Source organism: Salmo salar, chromosome ssa09 (genome assembly GCF_905237065.1).
Source record: "Salmo salar chromosome ssa09, Ssal_v3.1, whole genome shotgun sequence".
In the NCBI taxonomy this organism is placed as follows: Eukaryota; Metazoa; Chordata; class Actinopteri; order Salmoniformes; family Salmonidae; genus Salmo; species Salmo salar.
Window position 1 is genome coordinate 32415419 of NC_059450.1, and position 19388 is coordinate 32434806.

General features: G+C 44.1%; 1 protein-coding gene across 4 annotated transcripts in view; it reads left to right on the forward strand.

Moving 5' to 3' along the window:
- LOC106611224 (A-kinase anchor protein 6) overlaps positions 1 to 19388 on the forward strand; it is a 288016-nt gene that overhangs the window by 256018 nt on the left and 12610 nt on the right. For 3 of the 4 annotated variants that reach the window (XM_045723598.1, XM_045723597.1, XM_045723600.1), the window contains exons 11-12: positions 1989 to 2204; positions 18198 to 18416. In XM_045723598.1, coding sequence (XP_045579554.1) covers positions 1989 to 2204; positions 18198 to 18416 — 435 coding nt within the window. The remainder of the gene's footprint in view (positions 1 to 1988; positions 2205 to 18197; positions 18417 to 19388) is intronic. The other variant, XM_045723599.1, reaches the window with a different exon arrangement.

Sequence of the window (19388 nt, forward strand, 5' to 3'; positions counted from 1 at the left end):
GAGTGGCATCGGGCGGATAGCCGCTAGAATGGAATGGCAGTGGTGCGGAGAGTTTAATCTGGGAATTTCTGCTCCCTGCGCTGCACATTACGCCATCTCAATTGCATATTAAACAACCCTATCAAGTCAGGCATTGGCATCTTCTGTGCTGACACAAATTGTGAATTAAATGAAATTGATGTCCTCTGTCATATATATTTATAAAGACATTGTCTGATGTGTTCTGCTTATGAAGAATGTATGATTGCAAACTGTTCCAGAACAAAATAAAGTGGCAATTTATTCGTTTTTTTGTATCCCTGACCCTCCAAGGGCATTTGGTTTCCTCTGTCTGTCTGTCTGTCTGTCTGTCTGTCTGTCTGTCTGTCTGTCTGTCTGTCTGTCTGTCTGTCTGTCTGTCTGTCTGTCTGTCTGTCTGTCTGTCTGTCTGTCTGTCTGTCTGTCTGTCTGTCTGTCTGTCTGTCTGTCTGTCTGTCTGTCTGTCTGTCTGTCTGTCTGTCTGTCTGTCTGTCTGTCTGTATCATGCTGCATCGTTCTGTTCGTCACAGGGCAAAAACAATGGCTATATCTGGAGTTCATTGAGTACTTTCAACTGATCGTTATTCAAACGAGGAGAGAAGAGGAGACAGACAGAGGGAACAGAGAATGAGAGAGAGAATGGGTAGGGAAGGATATTTTGTTAAGGGAGGGAACATATTTGAAGTTCTTTGCTGGAAGACACAGACTTTTGTGGAGCAGATTATCAAAGTAGAATGCTAGTGGAATCAATACAGAAATTCCCAGACAGTGGAACTGTTTATGGATATGCATGACTCATATCACCTTATTGACAATATCTGAAAGCTACGAGTCCTGTCCTGTTTCTCATTTCCTAGTTCACATCACAGCTATTATATCAAGTGCTAATGTGTTTCTTTTTGGTTTCATTTACTCTTCCCATACGGCAGTCAAACATTTCAGGAAAGGCTATCCAAACACCTTTTTCTCACAGTGACTCTAAAACATGCAAGTCAACCCAATCTAGTAATTAGGATTTAGTCTGGCATTAACACTTCTACTAACACGTTCTCTGACAGCAGCACAGGTATGTTAACTAATAAAGAAGGAGCCGTAATGGAGGATCAACACAGTGTTTAATTGATGCAGCCAGCGATCTAGCCCCAAAATGGCCACTGACTCACTCACACATAATCACATCTGTTTCCATTACAGATTCTTGTAAAACATCCACCACACAGCAGCGACACAAAGGACTGACAATTACACCAACCAGTGTGTGTATTAATTGGATAATGGAGTGTTTTGCCACTCCACAATTGGCCTCCTCTGCGTACAGAGTTCAATCTCACAATATGTGTGTGTGTGCTTGTGTGTGTCTCACACTTTGGCTCCAAAAGTAGCTATACGCAGCATGGTGCTGTTTACTCTTCTATAGAAGGAGGGAAAATTGCTCAGCGGAGTCCTATTTGGGAAATCATTGGGGGGTATATGTGCTTCTGATTGTTTGTTACTCAACAAACACTTAGATGTTTTCCTGTAAATTGTGTTATTTCTTTCTGAGTGATTCTCTGAGCGGCAATGCTGAATATTCAGATGTACAACTGACTAGGTATTCCCCTTTCTCTTTCTATATGGCAGTACGGCAAATACATTCACAATTAGCTGTCTTTAGAATGTACCAATAAAAATGAAGGTTGTATCAGCAGTGTTTGAGACTTGATAGTAACAACATATTCACATTTATTTGGTTGTTGAAATGGGCAACTTGATTAGCTTTTTGCTAGAATGTCCACATTGCCAAGAGGGAAGGATGTATCAAACAGAGAGCTATCAGATCCCAATAATGTTGCAGTGTTTTTCCCACCTGCTGTCAGTATATTGATCATACAGTATATGTAAATCAACAGTACTCTGTCTCTAACATGATTGTCCTCTTGTTCCCTGGTCTCTAATCTTCCCTCTTCTTCCTCTCTTCTTGGTCTCCTCAGAAGATCCTGGGGGAGTTGGTGGGGAGCACCAGTCGGCCCCAGGAGCCTCACTCTGCCCTGTCCCCCCACACCAGCAGCCTGCTGGGCCAGCTGGAAAGCAGGATCAAGGACCTGAAGGTGTGGCTGAGAGACACCGAGCTGTACATCTTCAACTCCTGTCTGAGACAGGACACAGAGCAGGACCTCCGGGTTTCCACCCAGCTGCAGCACTTCAAGGTAGAGACTGGCCACTGCACGTACGCACACGCAAACCCACATCCAAAGTAGATGAAGGCCCCCCGGGCATAACACTGTCATAACACTACTACTGAGCTGGTTCTAACTGTCACCTGCTCTGGGCTCCAGGGACAGCTAGAGAGACACTGACTACTGGGCAGAAAGACCGAAGGTGAAATGATACAGATATCAGGTTATCAAATAAAAAAAATTGAAATACTATCAAATATGTCTTTGAGTGTCTGGGTTTTACTTCATGTACAGTAATACTGTATATGCAATTAAATTAATACTGGAGAAAAGAAAGCTGTTTTAAAGCTAGCAAATCTGTACAAAACTATTATTTGACTTTAAAAAGCTGGAGAAATGACACAGGATATTAATCAGACCAAGTCAAACACAGCTAGTAGAGTTAATTGCCTTTATCCCGCTGACCGTTAGAGAGAAGGAACTTTAAATATATACAGAGTTGACGCTGAGAGAAATAACACTTTATAAAAATAATACTTTTCTTTTGGTAAGATGTGACACTGCACAGAGGGTAAGAATTGGTTTCTTGGGAAAAAGCCAGGGGGAAATTATTATAAATATTGATAACTGCAATTCTAATGGACAGAAGATCCATGGCACTAAATAGAAAAAGCTCATAAAATATTAAATAAATAAAAAATAGGTGCGTTTAACGATCATCTATCTGTTTTGTCAGTTCTGCTATAAATGGATTCAATATCCAGACATGGCCCATTACAGTTGGGCTGAACACAGCCTAGCAGGAGACAGAACTCAGTCAGTCATTCAGTCAGGTATATACTGTTCAGTTCTATACTTCTTTAGACTAGACTACTCTAGACACACTGGAAGGACCTCAGTCACATCCACTTTATACCCTTCTCCATGAAAAGAGAGGGAAACCTGGCAGGATAATGAAAAGGACACAGCAGCTAATACCTTATGAATAACACCCAATCATCCTCACTAATGGGAGAAAGCAAACACATAAACTCAACGTGATTTTAATACTATCAATAAGGACATTTCTCATTAGTCAAACAGTCAATGTAATGGCGGCTATTCAGACTCGTCAGATATCAGATGTATGATGAAGAATGAAAGCGTTGGGCAGGTTTAGTCCGGCTAGTCAGTCAGGGTTTTGTGTGTGTCACCTGTCTGCTCCCCATTAACGCCTGATGAGGAGGGTTTGGCGTGAAGTTCCGTGCTCAGACAGCCCCTCTAATTTGGTTAGCACTTGGTAAAGAACGGAAATTCCTTACTCCTTATCATGGAGAAAATATTGATATTATATCTTGGTTGTCACATTTTATTAGCTGGATGCCAGCCAGCCGGCCACAGCCTAGCCGTTGTATCAGCTCAGAGCAGGGGCTGGGCTGTAGGGAGATGGTCAGTCAGAGAGAGGAGGGTGGAGGGGTACAGATGAACCCAGACCAGGCGGGGAGATGAGAAGAGATTGGGCCTGACCCCCTAGGTGAGGCCTGGGCCCCATGTTGGCTTCTAGATCAAAAAACAAAGTAGAAACTGATATTAGAGCTGATATCTCTAAATCTATGCTGGCATCTCACTGCTCTCAGAGGTTGGAGGAGATAGAGGGAGGTCACTGCAGTCTGTCCAACAGAGAAAACCCCCACTTTGAACAAGTCAGTAATCCATTTCTAAGTAGAAAAAGACTAAAAATAGAAATGAGGTTCTGGTGAGATTGAATAAATGGGATGGTTTGATTCTTGCTGCGCGGGCCAAAGTTTGACCTCAATGAAAATTGGGCTTCTTATGGGGAGAGATTAAAATGAATTAGATATCTTTGGTTGAGATGGTAGGAGGGAGGAATTCAATGTGATCAAGTATGCGGGAGGAGATAATTGTGGAATAGAACATTCTACATCTTCCTCAGTGACATATTATCAATGTAATCCTTTTTAAAACATTTTATGAGGGAGGATGTTTGGTTTGTGGGTAAAATGCAAATTCCTTAATGCCAACGCTTGGCATGTAATATGTGGGAATATTTCCTAACTGATAGGCAATATTTAACCTTCAAAAGGAAGAAGTAATATGGTTAAGAGACAGAGACAGACAGTGGTGGGAGAAGGGTATTATAAAATAGAAGGTGTGAAGTATGCAGCAGTCTATATTGAACTGTCTTATTGAATTGGGATTCCATGGTAGTATAAAATGGTGCTGGTTATCATTAGAAACCACCACACTTCACTTACATAATGAATGTTCCAATGATGTATTAGTGTAGCTTTTAGCCAACAATTGATGTCAGAACAGATAGGAATCAACAGGGGGGCATTTAGTTAGGATTTTGAAATGGTGTTATACACCCCTCTAACTATCAGTCTATTACCCAAGCTAATTCCCTGACAGACACCCATGTGTCTTCCTAATGTTGTATGAGTTGTTTGGGAGAGAGAGAGAGACTGATAGAGAGAGAGAAAGAGAAAGACCGAGAGAGAGAGACGGATAGAGAGAGAGAAGAGGAGGGATGAATGGTAGAAGTTAGTTGTAAGTGACAGAAACAAATGGAGCTGGAGGCACTGAGTCTGAGCTATGGGAATATGTGTGTGGGAACAAGAATTCATTACACTCATTTGCGATAACAAGTGCTTGTGATTTTAATTGACTTAATCAACAAATGGAATTAAACCGAGATTTGTAATTAATGGTAATTGATTGAATATCCACTGGGTCACTGTCAGAGTTAAATCCCCATTTCTGGTACTTTCTACTGGAGGGCTTCTAGTTCATCCTTGGTGTCTCCATCTTGTCCACTTTATTAAAAATGGACAGATTAACGAAATAAAGGAGATAAGGAGGAGTATTGATCTGTTACAGAACAACAAAAAACATTCTGCGACATACACTGATCAAAATGACAAGAGAACACAATGTCTCCACTAGTCTTGCTGTAACATGTTGCTATTTTGAGGTCTCTTTCATTTTTATAATGTCATATTCGGAGTAGTATTTCTCTCTGACACTTCAAGTGGATTGCATTTTGGGAAATGTAACCTAAATCTTACATTTGGAGGTACTGTACACCTGTTTTTATTGTATGGAAAGAGGATTAATCGAGACAGATACTTAGGTCTCTATTTCACTGTGCTGTTATTTGCCTGGGATTACTGTAATTACTGTACATGCTCTCCCACATGAAAAAAATGATATAGTATAATATGGTATAAATACTATAGTATTCACTAAAGTGTTTTTGCTGACTTTACTGTAGTATTCACTGTAGTGTTTTTGCTGACTTCACTGTAGTATTTTTGAGGATTTAGTATACTGTAGTATTTATTATAGTGTTTTTGTACACTGCTGTGAATACTGTAGTATTTACTGTAGTCTTTAATGTAGTATAATGTAGTATTTACAGTTAACTGTAGCATCAATACTGTAGTAAAAGAAAACTGTAGTATATACTATAGTAATCAATCAAATCAAATCAAATTTATTTTTATATAGCCCTTCGTACATCAGCTGATATCTCAAAGTGCTGTACAGAAACCCAGCCTAAAACCCCAAACAGCAAGCAAAGCATGTGAAAGAAGCACGGTGGCTAGGAAAAACTCCCTAGGAAAAACTCCATAGAAAGGCCAAAAACCTAGGAAGAAACCTAGAGAGGAACCAGGCTATGAGGGGTGGCCAGTCCTCTTCTGGCTGTGCAGGGTGGATATTATAACAGAACATAGTCAAGATGTTAAAATGTTAAAATGTTCATAAATGACCAGCATGGTCAAATAATAATAATCATAGTAGTTGTCGAGGGTGCAACAAGCACGTCCGGTGAACAGGTCAGGGTTCCATAGCCGCAGGCAGAACAGTTGAAACTGGAGCAGCAGCACGGCCAGGTGGACTGGGGACAGCAAGGAGTCATCATACCAGGTAGTCCTGAGGCATGGTCCTAGGGCTCAGGTCCTCCGAGAGAAAGACAGAAAGAGAGAAAGAGAGAATTAGAGAGAGCATATTTAAATTCACACAGGACACCGGATAAGACAAGAGAAATACTCCAGATGTAACAGACTGACCCTAGCCCCCGACACATAAACTACTGCAGCATAAATACTGGAGGCTGAGACAGGAGGGATCAGAAGACACTGTGGCCCCATCCGATGATACCCCGGACAGGGCCAAACAGGCAGGATATAACCCCACCCACTTTGCCAAAGCACAGCCCCCACACCACTAGAGGGATGTCTCCAACCACCAACTTACCGTCCTAAGACAAGGCCGAGTATAGCCCACAACGATCTCCGCCATGGCACAACCCAAGGGGGGCGCCAACCCAGACAGGAAGACCACGTCAGTGACTCAACCCACTCAAGTGACGCACCCCTCCCATGGACGGCATGGAAGAACACCAGTAAGCCAGTGACTCAGCCCCTGTAAAAGGGTTAGAGGCAGAGAATCCCAGTGGAAAGAGGGGAACCGGCAAGGCAGAGACAGCAAGGGCGGTTCGTTGCTCCAGCCTTTCCGTTCACCTTCACACTCCTGGGCCAGACTATACTTAATCATAGGACCTACTGAAGAGATAAGTCTTCAGTAAAGACTTAAAGGTTGAGACTGAGTCTGCGTCTCTCACATTGGTAGGCAGACCATTCCATAAAAATGGAGCTCTATAGGAGAAAGCTCTACCTCCAGCCGTTTGCTTAGAAATTCTAGGGACAATTAGGAGGCCTGCGTCTTGTGACCGTAGCGTACGTGTAGGTATGTATGGCAGGACCAAATCGGAAAGATAGGTAGGAGCAAGCCCATGTAATGCTTTGTAGGTTAGCAGTAAAACCTTGAAATCAGCCCTTGCCTTAACAGGAAGCCAGTGTAGGGAGGCTAGCACTGGAGTAATATGATCAAATTTTTTGGTTCTAGTCAGGATTCTAGCAGCCGTATTTAGCACTAACTGAAGTTTATTTAGTGCTTTATCCGGGTAGCCGGAAAGTAGAGCATTGCAGTAGTCCAGCCTAGAAGTAACAAAAGCATGGATTAATTTTTCTGCGTCATTTTTGGACAGAAAGTTTCAGATTTTTGCAATGTTACGTAGATGGAAAAAAGCTGTCCTTGAAACAGTCTTGATATGTTCTTCAAAAGAGAGATCAGGGTCCAGAGTAACGCCGAGGTCCTTCACAGTTTTATTTGAGACGACTGTACAACCATCCAGATTAATTGTCAGATTCAACAGAAGATCTCTTTGTTTCTTGGGACCTAGAACAAGCATCTCTGTTTAAAAGTAGAACGTTTGCAGCCATCCACTTCTTTATGTCTGAAACACAGGCTTCTAGCGAGGGCAATTTTGGGGCTTCACCATGTTTCATTGAAATGTACAGCTGTGTGTCGTCCGCATAGCAGTGAAATTTAACATTATGTTTTCGAATGACATCCCCAAGAGGTAAAATATATAGTGAAAACAATAGTGGTCCTAAAACGGAACCTTGAGGAACACCGAAATTTACAATTGATTTGTCAGAGGACAAACCATTCACAGAGACAAACTGATATCTTTCCGACAGATAAGATCTAAACCAGGCCAGAACTTGTCCATGTAGACCAATTTGGGTTTCCAATCTCTCCAAAAGAATGTGGTGATCGATGGTATCAAAAGCGGCACTAAGATCTAGGAGCACGAGGACAGATGCAGAGCCTCGGTCTGACGTCATTAAAAGGTCATTTACCACCTTCACAAGTGCAGTCTCAGTGCTATGATGGGGTCTAAAACCAGACTGAAGCGTTTCGTATACATTGTTTGTCTTCAGGAAGGCAGTGAGTTGCTGTGCAACAGCTTTTTCTAAAATCTTTGAGAGGAATGGAAGATTCGATATAGGCCGATAGTTTTTTATAATTTCTGGATCAAGATTCTGCTTTTTCAAGAGAGGCTTTATTACTGCCACTTTTAGTGAGCTTGGTACACATCCGGTGGATAGAGAGCCGTTTATTATGTTCAACATAGGAGGGCCAAGCACAGGAAGCAGCTCTTTCAGTAGTTTAGTTGGAATAGGGTCCAGTATGCAGCTTGAGGGTTTGGAGGCCATGATTATTTTCATCATTGTGTCAAGAGATATAGTACTAAAACACTTTAGTATCTCCCTTGATCCTAGGTCCTGGCAGAGTTGTGTAGACTCAGGACAATGGAGCTTTGGAGGAATACCCAGATTTAAAGAGTAGTCTGTAATTTGCTTTCTAATGATCATGATCTTTTCCTCAAAGAAGTTCATAAATGTATTACTGCTGAAGTGAAAGCCATCCTCCATTTGCGAAGGCTGCTTTTTAGTTAGCTTTGCGACAGTATCAAAAAGAAATTTCGGATTGTTCTTATTTTCCTCAATTAAGTTGGAAAAATAGGATGATCGAGCAGCAGTGAGGGCTCTTCGATACTGCACGGTACTGTCTTTCCAAGCTAGTCGGAAGACTTCCAGTTTGGTGTGGCGCCATTTCCGTTCCAATTTTCTGGAAGCTTGCTTCAGAGCTCGTGTATTTTCTGTATACCAGGGAGCTAGTTTCTTATGACAGATGTTTTTAGTTTTTAGGGGTGCAACTGCATCTAGGGTATTGCGCAAGGTTAAATTGAGTTCCTCGGTTAGGTGGTTAACTGATTTTTGTCCTCTGACGTCCTTGGGTAGGCAGAGGCAGTCTGGAAGGGCATCAAGGAATCTTTGGGTTGTCTGAGAATTTATAGCACGACTTTTAATGCTCCTTGGTTGGGGTCTGAGCAGATTATTTGTTGCAATTGCAAACGTAATAAAATGGGGGTCCGATAGTCCAGGATTATGAGGAAAAACATTAAGATCCACAACATTTATTCCATGGGACAAAACTAGGTCCAGAGTATGACTGTGGCAGTGAGTAGGTCCAGAGACATGTTGGACAAAACCCACTGAGTCGATGATGGCTCCGAAAGCCTTTTGGAGTGGGTCTGTGGACTTTTCCATGTGAATGTTAAAGTCACCAAAAATTAGAATATTATCTGCTATGACTACAAGATCCGATAGGAATTCAGGGAACTCAGTGAGGAACACTGCATATGGCCCAGGAGGCCTGTAAACAGTAGCTATAAAAAGTGAGTGAGTAGGCTGCATAGATTTCATGACTAGAAGCTCAAAAGACGAAAACGTCATTGTTTTTTTTGTGTAAATTGAAATTTGCTATCGTAAATGTTAGCAACACCTCCGCCTTTGCCGGATGCACGGGGGGTATGGTCACTAGTGTAACCAGGGGATGAGGCCTCATTTAACACAGTAAATTCATCAGGCTTAAGCCATGTTTCAGTCAGGCCAATCACGTCAAGATTATTATCAGTGATTAGTTCATTGACTATAACTGCCTTGGAAGTGAGGGATCTAACATTAAGTAACCCAATTTTGAGATGTGAGGTATCACAATCTCTTTCAATAATGGCAGGAATGGAGGAGGTCTTTATACTAGTGAGATTGCTAAAGCGAACACCGCCATTTTTAATTTTGCCCAACCTAGATCGAGGCACAGACACGGTCTCAATGGGGAAAGCTGAGCTGACTACGCTGACTGTGCTAGTGGCAGACTCCACTAAGCTGGCAGGCTGGCTAACAGCCTGCTGCCTGGCCTGCACCCTATTTCATTGTGGAGCTAGAGGAGTTAGAGCCCTGTCTATGTTCGTAGATAAGATGAGAGCACCCCTCCAGCTAGGATGGAGTCCGTCACTCCTCAACAGGCCAGGCTTGGTCCTGTTTGTGGGTGAGTCCCAGAAAGAGGGCCAATTATCTACAAATTCTATCTTTTGGGAGGGGCAGAAAACAGTTTTCAACCAGCGATTGAGTTGTGAGACTCTGCTGTAGAGCTCATCACTCCCCCTAACTGGGAGGGGGCCAGAGACAATTAATCGATGCCGACACATCTTTCTAGCTGATTTACACGCTGAAGCTATGTTGCGCTTGGTGACCTCTGACTGTTTCATCCTAACATCGTTGGTGCCGACGTGGATAACAATATCTCTATACTCTCTACACTCGCCAGTTTTAGCTTTAGCCAGCACCGTCTTTAGATTAGCCTTAACGTCGGTAGCCCTGCCCCCTGGTAAACAGTGTATGATCGCTGGATGATTAGTTTTAAGTCTAATACTGCGGGTAATGGAGTCGCCAATGACTAGGGTTTTCAATTTGTCAGAGCTAATGGTGGGAGCCGTCGGCGTCTCAGACCCCACAACGGGAGGAGTAGAGACCAGAGAAGTCTCGGCCTCCGACTCCGACTCGCTTAATGGGGAGAACCGGTTGAAAGTTTCTGTCGGCTGTATAAGCGACACCGGTTGAGCATTCCTACAGCGTTTCCCTCCAGAAGCCATGAGAAAGTTGTCCAGCTGCGGGGACCGTGCGAGGGGGTTTATACTAACGTTACTATCTGTACTTACTGGTGACACAGACGCTGTTTCATCCTTTCCTACACTGAAATTACCCTTGCATAACGATTGCGTCTGAAGCTGGGCTTGCAGCACAGCTATCCTTGCCGTAAGGCGATCGTTCTCCTGTATATTATAAGTACAACGACTGCAATTAGAAGGCATCATGTTAATGTTACTTAGCTTCGGCTGTTTGAAGTCCTGACGAACCATGTCCAGATAAAACCTCCGGGGTGAAAAAGTTGAATGAAAAAAGTTGAGTGAGGGAAAAAGTAAAAATATGAATGAAAAAAGTTGAGTGAGGGAAAAAGTAAAAATATACGGTAATGAAAAAGTAAAAAACCGTCAGGTAGCAAAGTAAGATCGGCAACAAAACGCACAGCAGCGTAAACAAGTCTGATGAATGTAGTGTTTTTGAGGACTGTAGTATACAGTAGTATTTATGGTAGTGTTTTTGCAGACATTACTGTAGTATTTACTATAGTGTTTTTGTTTTATTATCTTTGACATAGAAGTGGAGACTTTCTCCTTCAGGAAACCTACTGGAAAAATACTAAAAGAGCACATTTTCTATAACATGTAGGTAGGTAGGCCTGGGGTCTGAACGGATAGTTCAGAGCTTCTGCTCTTCTCTGTAGGGAACACAATATATGGTCTATACTTGGCATGTAGGTTTGTCATTTATGGGTGGCACAAATGGTGATATGGGGAGGGGAATGGGTATATGCAAATATAATATTTTGTTACTTTAGTTTATTTAGTAAATATTTTCTAAACTCTGCTTTCTTAAAACTGCATTGTTGGTTAATAAAGGTTGTATTTGTGTTGTGTGTTGTATTCGGTGCATGTGACAAATACAATTTGATTTGATCAGGCCTTTGATAGAACACGGTGATAGAACACGGTGATACGGTGATAGAACACGGTGATAGAACACGGTGATAGAACATGGTGATACGGTGATAGAACACAGTGATAGAACACTGTGATACGGTGATAGAACACGGTGATACGGTGATAGAACACGGTGATAGAACACGGTGATAGAACACGGTGATACGGTGATAGAACACGGTGATAGAACACGGTGATAGAACATGGTGATACGGTGATAGAACACAGTGATAGAACACTGTGATACGGTGATAGAACACGGTGATAGAACACGGTGATAGAACATGGTGATACGGTGATAGAACACAGTGATAGAACACTGTGATACGGTGATAGAACACGGTGATACGGTGATAGAACACGGTGATAGAACACGGTGATAGAACACGGTGATACGGTGATAGAACACAGTGATAGAACACTGTGATACGGTGATAGAACACGGTGATACGGTGATAGAACACGGTGATAGAACACGGTGATACGGTGATAGAACACGGTGATAGAACACGGTGATAGAACACGGTGATACGGTGATAGAACACGGTGATAGAACACGGTGATAGAACACGGTGATACGGTGATAGAACACGGTGATAGAACACGGTGATACGGTGATAGAACACGGTGATAGAACACGGTGATAGAACATGGTGATACGGTGATAGAACACAGTGATAGAACACTGTGATACGGTGATAGAACACGGTGATACGGTGATAGAACACGGTGATAGAACACGGTGATACGGTGATAGAACACGGTGATAGAACACGGTGATAGAACACTGTGATACGGTGATAGAACACGGTGATACGGTGATAGAACACGGTGATAGAACACGGTGATACGGTGATAGAACACGGTGATAGAACACGGTGATAGAACACGGTGATACGGTGATAGAACACGGTGATACGGTGATAGAACACGGTGATAGAACATGGTGATACGGTGATAGAACACAGTGATAGAACACTGTGATACGGTGATAGAACACGGTGATACGGTGATAGAACACGGTGATAGAACACGGTGATACGGTGATAGAACACGGTGATAGAACACGGTGATAGAACACGGTGATACGGTGATAGAACACGGTGATACGGTGATAGAACACGGTGATAGAACACGGTGATAGAACACGGTGATACGGTGATAGAACACGGTGATAGAACACGGTGATAGAACACGGTGATACGGTGATAGAACACGGTGATACGGTGATAGAACACGGTGATAGAACACGGTGATAGAACACGGTGATAGAACACGGTGATAGAACACGGTGATACGGTGATAGAACACGGTGATACGGTGATAGAACACGGTGATAGAACACTGAGGAGGACCTGATGAGCTCTAAATACTAATCTCTAATAGGTTGCATCCCAAATGGCACCATATTCCCTATATACAATACACTACTTTTGACCAGGCCCTATTGGATAGTGCGCTATATAGGGAATAGGGTGCCATTTGGAACACATCTATAGTCACCTCTAACAGCCTCTACATTGAGTTGCCGGGCCGACCCGTGTTGCATATTACCAGAATCCTGAGATTCCTTTATTAAAAAGCACCTGATAAATGTAGATGGATGTAGATTTTTTTAGGGGGTGCTAGAGCACACTCAGCACCCCTACTTCCTGCAGCTATGTGGGCTGGACAATTCAGTTCAGTTGAGAGATAGCTTGGTTTTGTTGTCTTTTTTGTTGGGGGTTTCTGATATCAGGATAGGGACAATAGAGCGTCTTGGAGAGACGCCAGGTTCTCAGCAGCGCTGACTGGTAGCCCTTCCCGACGCTCGGCCTGAAATGGACTCATTGTATGGTTCTCTCTCTGCATACAGGGGGAAAGCAGGCCACTCCACCAGTGCCCCATGTATTTGGAAAAGCTTTTTAGCAAATATTGGCAGACTATACCCCTAGCCTCTGTGTCAATAAGGCTAAGACTCAATGGGGAGGAGAAATCAGTTTATGAAACCAGTAATGCAGAAAGAATGAGGCCGGAGGATTTGTGAGGAGGGAGTCTGAAAATGTAAAAAGCTCGATATTGCAATGCCCATTTAGCATGATGCTATTGGCCCTAGTTTTTAGCTCTTTAGTCTAACAAGCCCATTTAGCATGATGCTATTGGCCCTAGTTTTTAGCTCTTTAGTCTAACAATGCCCATTTAGCATGATGCTATTGGCCCTAGTTTTTAGCTCTTTAGTCTAACAATGCCCATTTAGCATGATGCTATTGGCCCTAGCTTTTAGCTCTTTAGTCTAACAATGCCCATTTATTTAGAATGATGCTATTGGCCATAGCTTTTAGCTCTTTAGTCTAACAATGCCCATTTAGCATGATGCTATTGGCCCTAGCTTTTAGCTCTTTAGTCTAACAATGCCCATTTATTTAGCATGATGCTATTGGCCCTAGCTTTTAGCTCTTTAGTCTAACAATGCCCATTTATTTAGCATGATGCTATTGGCCCTAGCTTTTAGCTCATTAGTCTAGCAATGCCCATTTATTTAGCGTAATGCTATTGGCCCTAGTTTTTAGCTCTTTAGTCTAACAATGTGGAGCAGTAGTAGCTGATATTGACATCAGTTGCCTTTACTTGGCTTGACATAGCCTACCTATAGGTACCACAGGAGGCTGCTGAGGGAAGGACAGCACATAATAATGACTGGAATGGAGTAAATTAAATGGTATCAAGCACATGGAAACCACTTGTTTGATACCGTTCCATTTATACCGTTCAAGCCCATGCTCCCCAATTAAGGTGATAGGTACATAAGAACCACCGAGAGAGAAATAAGCAGCGTTAGGAGCTAGTACGTTTACCCATTGCAATGACCCTGTAATGTGGCTGAGGGTGTATGTGCTAATCTGAATCTATCTGAGTGTATCTACAATATGATTGTGTCCCAAATGGCACAATATTCTTTATATACAATAGTGCACAAATTTTGACTAGGGTCTATAGAGCTCTGGTCAAAAATAGGAATATATAGGAATACGGGTGCAAATTTGGGATGCAGCCTACACTATATATACAAAAGTATGTGGACACCCCTTCAAATTAGAGGATTCGGCTATTTTAGCCACACCCGTTGACAGGTGTATAAAATCGAACACACAGCCATGCAATCTCCATAGACAAACATTGGCAGTAAAATGGCCTTACTGAAGAGCTCAGTGACTTTCAACATGGCACTGTCATAGGATGCCACTTTTCCAACAAGTCAGTTCATCAGATTTATGCCCTGCTTGAACTGCCCCGGTCAACTGTCAGTGTTGGTATTGTGACGTGGAAACGGCTAGGAGCAACAACGGCTCAGCCGCGAAGTGGTAGGCCACACAAGCTCACAGAACGGGACTGCCGAGTGCTGAAGTGCGTAGCGCATAAAAATCGCCTGTCCTCGGTTTCAACACTCACTACCGAGTTCTAAACTGCCTTTTGAAGCACTGTCAGCACAAGAACTGTTCGTCGGGAGCTTCATGAAATGGGTTTTCATGGCCAAAAAGCCACACACAAGCCTAAGATCACCATGTGCAATTCCAAGCGTCGGCTGAAGTGGTGTAAAGCTTGCCGCTATTGGACTCTGGAGCAGTGGAAACACATTCTCTGGAGGGATGAATCATGCTTTACCATCTGGCAGTCCAACGGACGAATGCTACCTGCCCGAATGCATAGTGCCAAGTTTGGTGGTGGAGAAATAATAGTCTGGGGCTGTTTTTCATGGTTCGGGCTAGTCCCCTTAGTTCCAGTGAAGGGAAATCTACCGCATACAATGACATTATAGATGATTCTGTGCTTCCAACTTTGTGGCAACAGTTTGGGGAAGGCCCTTTCCTGTTTCAGCATGACAATGCCCCCGTGCACAAAGCAAAGTCCATACAGAAATGGTTTGTCGAGGTCGGTGTGAAAGAACTTGACTGGCCTGCTCAGATCCCTGACCTCAACCCCATCGAACACCTTTGGGATGAATTGGAACGCCGACTGCGAGCCAGGCCTAATCGCCCAACATCAGTGCCTGACCTAACTAATGCTCTTCTGGCTGAGTCCCCGCAGCAATGTTCCAACATTGAGAGGAAAGCCTTCCCAGAAGAGTGGAGGCTGTTAATTCAGCAGGGGTACCAACTCCATGTTAATGCCCGTGATTTTGGAATGAGATGTTCGACGAACAGGTCATGTAGTGTATATGTATGTATTGTTCAGTCATCTGTCTGTTGTCGAGGGGCCACTGACTCTCTAAACCTAAAACTATGGCTGTTGTACATTGTACAGGATAACTTTATCACTTACAACAACCATCGCCCTTTGTCTCAGAACAGTCATTGCATTTTGCAATCACATTACCTGTTTAAAAAGACCAGGGAGGGCTGTAAATATATGCTAAAACAGGGTGGAAACTGCCGATAAAAATACAATTTAAATGTAATAGTGTTTAATATTTATTGTAAAATGTAAAGTTAATGTAAGGGAATGCTTTGCAGAGCGAGCAGGATTTACATAAATTGTTCTCCCAATGATTATGTCCTTTTGCACACAGACAGAAAGGAGCTCTGGTTCTCTAGTCGCTATCATTGCTGCATATTTAAAAAGGGGGGTCTTGGCCTGAGCCACACACACACACAGACGCGCACACACACACACACACACACACACACACACACACACACACACACACACACACACACACACACACACACACACACACACACACACACACACACACACACACACACACACACAGGTGTCTCCCTGTTTAAGAAAGTGTTAGTATGTGTTCTGGTTGTGGCAGTTCAGGTTCCATGATGACATCACACCACCACAAGCTGCAGCAGCTAGAGTATTAAAGTTAAGGCAGTCTACAGCGGAAGCTTTGCCCTTTTAATGTTGAATATTTCTTCTCTTTATGGCAGGCATAAAAGGGCTTAGGAGCCTGATTTACATGCTCCTGACAGGGAATATTGTTGTGGAAACCTCATCAGGGGTGCAGGGGTAGTGAGGGTAGTCAGGGTAGTAGTGAGGGTAGTCAGGGTAGTAGTGAGGGTAGTCAGGATAGTAGTGAGGGTAATCAGGGGAGTAGTGAGGGTAGTCAGGGTAGTAGTGAGGGTAGTCATACGGGTAGTGAGGGTAGTCATGGGTAGTGAGGGTAGTCAGGGGGCTAGTGAGGGTAGTCAGGGTAGTAGTGAGGGTAGTCAGGGTAGTAGTGAGGGTAGTCAGGGGTAGTGAGGGTAGTCAGGGTAGTAGTGAGGGTAGTCAGGGGAGTAGTGAGAGTACTCAGAGGGGTAGTGAGAGTACTCAGGGGGGTAGTGAGAGTAGTCAGGGTAGTATGAGGGTAGTCAGGGTAGTAGTGAGAGTAGTCAGAGAGGTAGTGAGGGTAGTCGGGGTAGTAGTGAGGGTAGTGAGGGTAGTCGGGGTAGTAGTGAGGGTAGTCAGGGGAGTAGTCAGGGGCGTAGTGAGAGTATTCAGGGGGGTAGTGAGAGTAGTCAGGGGCTAGTAAGAGAAGTCAGGGGCTAGTGAGGGTAGTCAGGAGGGTAGTGAGAGTAGTCAGGGGAGTAGTGAGGATAGTCAAAGGAGTAGTGAAGGTAGTCAGGGAAGTAGTGAGGGTAGTCAGGGGGGTAGTGAGAGTAGTCAGGGGAGTAGTGAGGGTAGTCAAAGGAGTAGTGAAGGTAGTCAGGGAAGTAGTGAGGGTAGTCAGGGGGGTAGTGAGTGTAGTCAGGGGGGTAGTGAGGGTAGTCAGGGGGGTAGTTAGGGTAGTCAGGGGGGTAGGGAGGGCAGTCAGGGGGAGTGAGGGTAGTCAGGGGGGAGTGAGGGTAGTCGGGGGGAGTGAGGGTAGGTCAGGGTAGTGAGGGCAGTCAGCGGGGTAGTGAGGGTAGTCAGGGGGGTAGTGAGGGTAGGTCAGGGGGGGAGTGAGGGCAGTCAGGGGGGTAGTGAGGGTAGTCGGGGGGGAGTGAGGGTAGTCAGGGGGGTAGTGAGAGTAGTCAGGGAGGTAGTGAGGGTAGTCGGGGGGGGGGGGTGGTCAGGGAGGGAGTGAGGGTAGTCGGGGGGGAGTGAGGGTAGTCCCTGGTCGCCCGTGTGGCTGTGGAGAGAAACAGAGGGGTCAGGTCTGTGTCTCACATGGCACCCTATTCCCTATTTAGTGCACTAGTTTTGACCAGGGCCCATAGGGAATATTTGTGCCATTTGGGACGCAGATGGTTCTGGGTTGCATTACGACACATCTAAGCAGCAGCAGTAGAGGCAGTAGGGAAAAGAAACACTGCTTTAAAGAGAATAATAAAATGCACATGTTAAAATCACACATTTGGAGGATTTATAGAGAGAAAAAATTACGATAATTTAGTATGGCTAAGTTCATTAGCAGGTTTTGGGCTGTGACTGCTTCTGCTAACGCTTTGAACTATAAAGACTTGTACACACATACTGGTATTCATGAGTCCTCCACTCCCCACCTAAACATGGTGCCAATTAATATGGTTACAAAGGCTACTGTAACTGGTCCTCTTAAAACCTACTGTACACTAATGGGAAGTTGTGAGGTTTCAGGTTTAAAAAGAAATACGTTTTTATGTAAAATGTAAATTGACTCTCTCCGTCTTTCTTTTGCCTTTCCCCTGCCTCTGTCCCCTCTATCTCATTCCTCTCTCCTCCTCTCCACCCCCTCCCCTCTCCTCCTCTCCACCCCCTCCCTTCTCCTCCTCTCCACCCCCTCCCTTCTCCAGTCTCTGTCTCTGGAGGTGTGTGGGAGGCGTAAGGACGTGTCCTCGGTACTGAGGCTGTCCCAGCGGTTGCAGGAGGAGCAGGAGCAGCAGAGCTGTCCAGACTCAGAGCAACAGGCCCTGCAGCTGCTGACCGTCAACCTGGAGCGGCGCTGGGAGGCCATCGTCATGCAGGTGCTGCAGTGGCAGACCCGCCTCCGGCGGGCCCTGGGGACAGATCATGTGAGACCTCACACCCTGCTTGGCACCCCACATGGTTCAAATACTATTAAGATACTGACCTGACACAATATGGGAAGAGGGTGGAATATGCAATATACAGTGCATTCGGAAAGTATTCAGACCCCTTGACTTTTTCTACATTTTGCTATGTTCTAGCCTTATTCTAAACTGGATTAACCACCATGCTTCACCGCAGGTATGGTGCCAGGTTTCCTCTATACGTGACACCTGGCATTCAGGCCAAAGAGTTCAATATTGGTTTCATCAGACTAGAGAATCTTGTTTCCCATGGTCTGAGTACTTTAGGTGCCTTTTGGCAAACTCCAAGCAGGCTGTCATGTGCCTTTTACTGAGGAGTGGCTTGGCATAAAGGCCTGATTGGTGGAGTGCTGCAGAGATGGTTGTCCTTCTGGAAGGGTCTACCATCTCCACAGAGGCGCTCTGGAGCTCTGTCAGAGTGACTATCCTATTCTTGGTCACCTCCCTGACCAAGGCCTTTCTCCCCTGATTTCTCAGTTTGGCCGGGCGGCCAGCTCAAGGAAGAGTCTTGGTGGTTCCAAACTTCTTACATTTAAGAATTATGGCCATTGTGTTCTTGGGGACCTTCAATTCTGCAGACATTTTTGGTACCCTTCCCCAGATCTGTGCATCGACACAATCCTGTCTTGGAGTTCTACGGACAATTCCTTTGACCTCATAGCTTGATTTTTTCCCTGACATGCACTGTCAACTCTGGGACCTTATATAGACAGGTGTGTGCCTTTCCAAATCATGTCCAATAAATTGAATTTTCCACAAGTGGACTCCAATCAAGTTGTAGAAACATCTCAAGGATGATCAATGGAAACAGGATGCTCCAGAGCTCAATTTCGAGTCTCATAGCAAAGGGCCTGAATAATTATGTAGATAAGGTATTTCTGTTTTAAATATTTAATACATTTGCTAAAATTTTGAAAAAACTGTTATGACTTT